General features: G+C 36.5%; 1 protein-coding gene across 1 annotated transcript in view; it reads left to right on the forward strand.

Annotated features, from left to right (window-relative positions):
• The window catches only part of CUNHXorf58 (chromosome unknown CXorf58 homolog), a 77,494-nt gene that overhangs the window by 20,163 nt on the left and 55,538 nt on the right, over positions 1 to 1,793 (forward strand). Inside the window, exon 6 of the mRNA XM_007957374.1 lies at positions 412 to 523. Within this exon, the coding sequence (XP_007955565.1) occupies positions 412 to 523 (112 nt within the window). The remainder of the gene's footprint in view (positions 1 to 411; positions 524 to 1,793) is intronic.

A 1,793-nucleotide genomic window follows, 5' to 3' on the forward strand; every position in this document is an offset into this window, starting at 1 on the left:
TATTTCTAATTCCAACTTTTGAAGGAATCGCCATATTGCTTTCCACAATGGTTGTACCATTTTACAGTCCCACCAGCAGTGTATGAGTGTCCCAATCTTTCCACAACCTCGCCAGCATTTGTTATTTTCTGTCTTGTTGAACTTTGGAGAGTTGCTCTTATTGCTCATTATGTGTCAAGTCTGACACATGTATAAAAGTTGTTGTAACCACATAAAAGTGTGGCTCTTTCATCTTTGGTAATCCATTTCACTATAAGTTCTTTATGTACTTTGACATAGCTCTGAAAATATAAGTGGTCTTGCTTTTTCACCCTGCATTCCAGAAACTATACACATTCTTAAGTTCAATGAGGAAAAGTAACTGAGCCTAAAATTGCATGCCAAATGACTAATCTTTGGTCTTTATTTCAGATTTGGCGGCGAAGATTTTCCACCTTTTATCCTGTTTAAAATTTTTCTTCATACCGAAGGTCATGGTTGCAAGTATATTAGTGGAAAAAATATAATGAAGTCATCAAATGAGGTGATGTCTCATGATACAAATATTAATTTAGCAGCTTCACATCTATGTAGCATCTGAATTGCATGTGAAGTATGCACACTAAGTTATTTCACCATTAAATAGCCTTCCAGGCAGGTAGTATGTTTAAACTAATGCTATGTTTCAGAGTGTCTCCATTTATTAGTTAAAAATATTTAGAATTAATTATTTATATAAGGTCCTAGAAAATATCCATCCATTTTCTTTTTTTGGTTTATTAGTAACGAACTAAAGTGGCCTATGGGCCAGGGATTTTTAGCCACATTTTTAAAATTATGCAGACCATTTGGTGCTATTTTATTTGTTTTAATATAATGGAATTTTGTCATTATTTCTTTGGTTCTGATAACATATTTGGAAAAAAATGTGCTGGACTATGCTACTGAAAAGGAACATTTGAAATTTTTATCCTAAATTTAAATACATAACTTAATTGTGCTCATGAGGAACTTGTACATAGACCAAGAGCAAGGGGATACTGAATGGTTTAAAATCAGGAAAGGTGTGTGTCAGGGTTGTATCCTTTCACCAGGTTTATTAGATATGTATGCTGAGCAGATAATCTGAGAAGCTGGACTATATGAAGACAAACATGGCATCAGGATTGGAGGAAGGCTTCTTAACAACCTGCGATATGCTGATGACACAACTTTGCTTGCTGAAAATGAGGATGGCTTGAAGCACTTACTGATGAAGCTCAAAGACCACAGTCTTCAGTAGGAATTATACTGCAACATAAAACAAAAATCCTCACAACTGGACCAGTAAGCAACATCACAATAAATGGAGAAAAGATTGAAGTTGTCAAGGATTTAATTTTTCTTGCATCCACAATCAGATATTGTATTACGCTGGGCAAATCTACTGCAAAAGACCTCTTTTTTTTTTTAAAAAAAAAAAAGGAGCAAAAATGTGACTTTGAAGACTAAGGTGCACCTAACTTAGGCCATGCTATTTTCAGTCACCTCATACGTATGTGAAAGCTGGCAGTGAGTAAGGAAGACCAAAGAAGAGTTGATGCTTGCAAAAAGGGCAAGGAGGCACCATCTTCTAACCTCTTCTAACCCCACAAGAGGAAGACAGAATCACCATCAATAGCCCAAGGCCTATTACTGCAAAGCCAGACATGCTGCCTCCCTCCAGTCCTTTCACCAACTGTTTCTCCCAAAGCACTCACCATCTTTCTCCTGGGTTCGATAATTCACTGCAGTGGCCACAAAGAACTCACAGATTATGGGGTTTATTAGGGAAG

Source organism: Orycteropus afer, unplaced genomic scaffold (genome assembly GCF_000298275.1).
Source record: "Orycteropus afer afer isolate SDZICR_OR568_19922 unplaced genomic scaffold, OryAfe1.0 scaffold00739, whole genome shotgun sequence".
NCBI classification, from domain to species: domain Eukaryota; kingdom Metazoa; phylum Chordata; class Mammalia; order Tubulidentata; family Orycteropodidae; genus Orycteropus; species Orycteropus afer.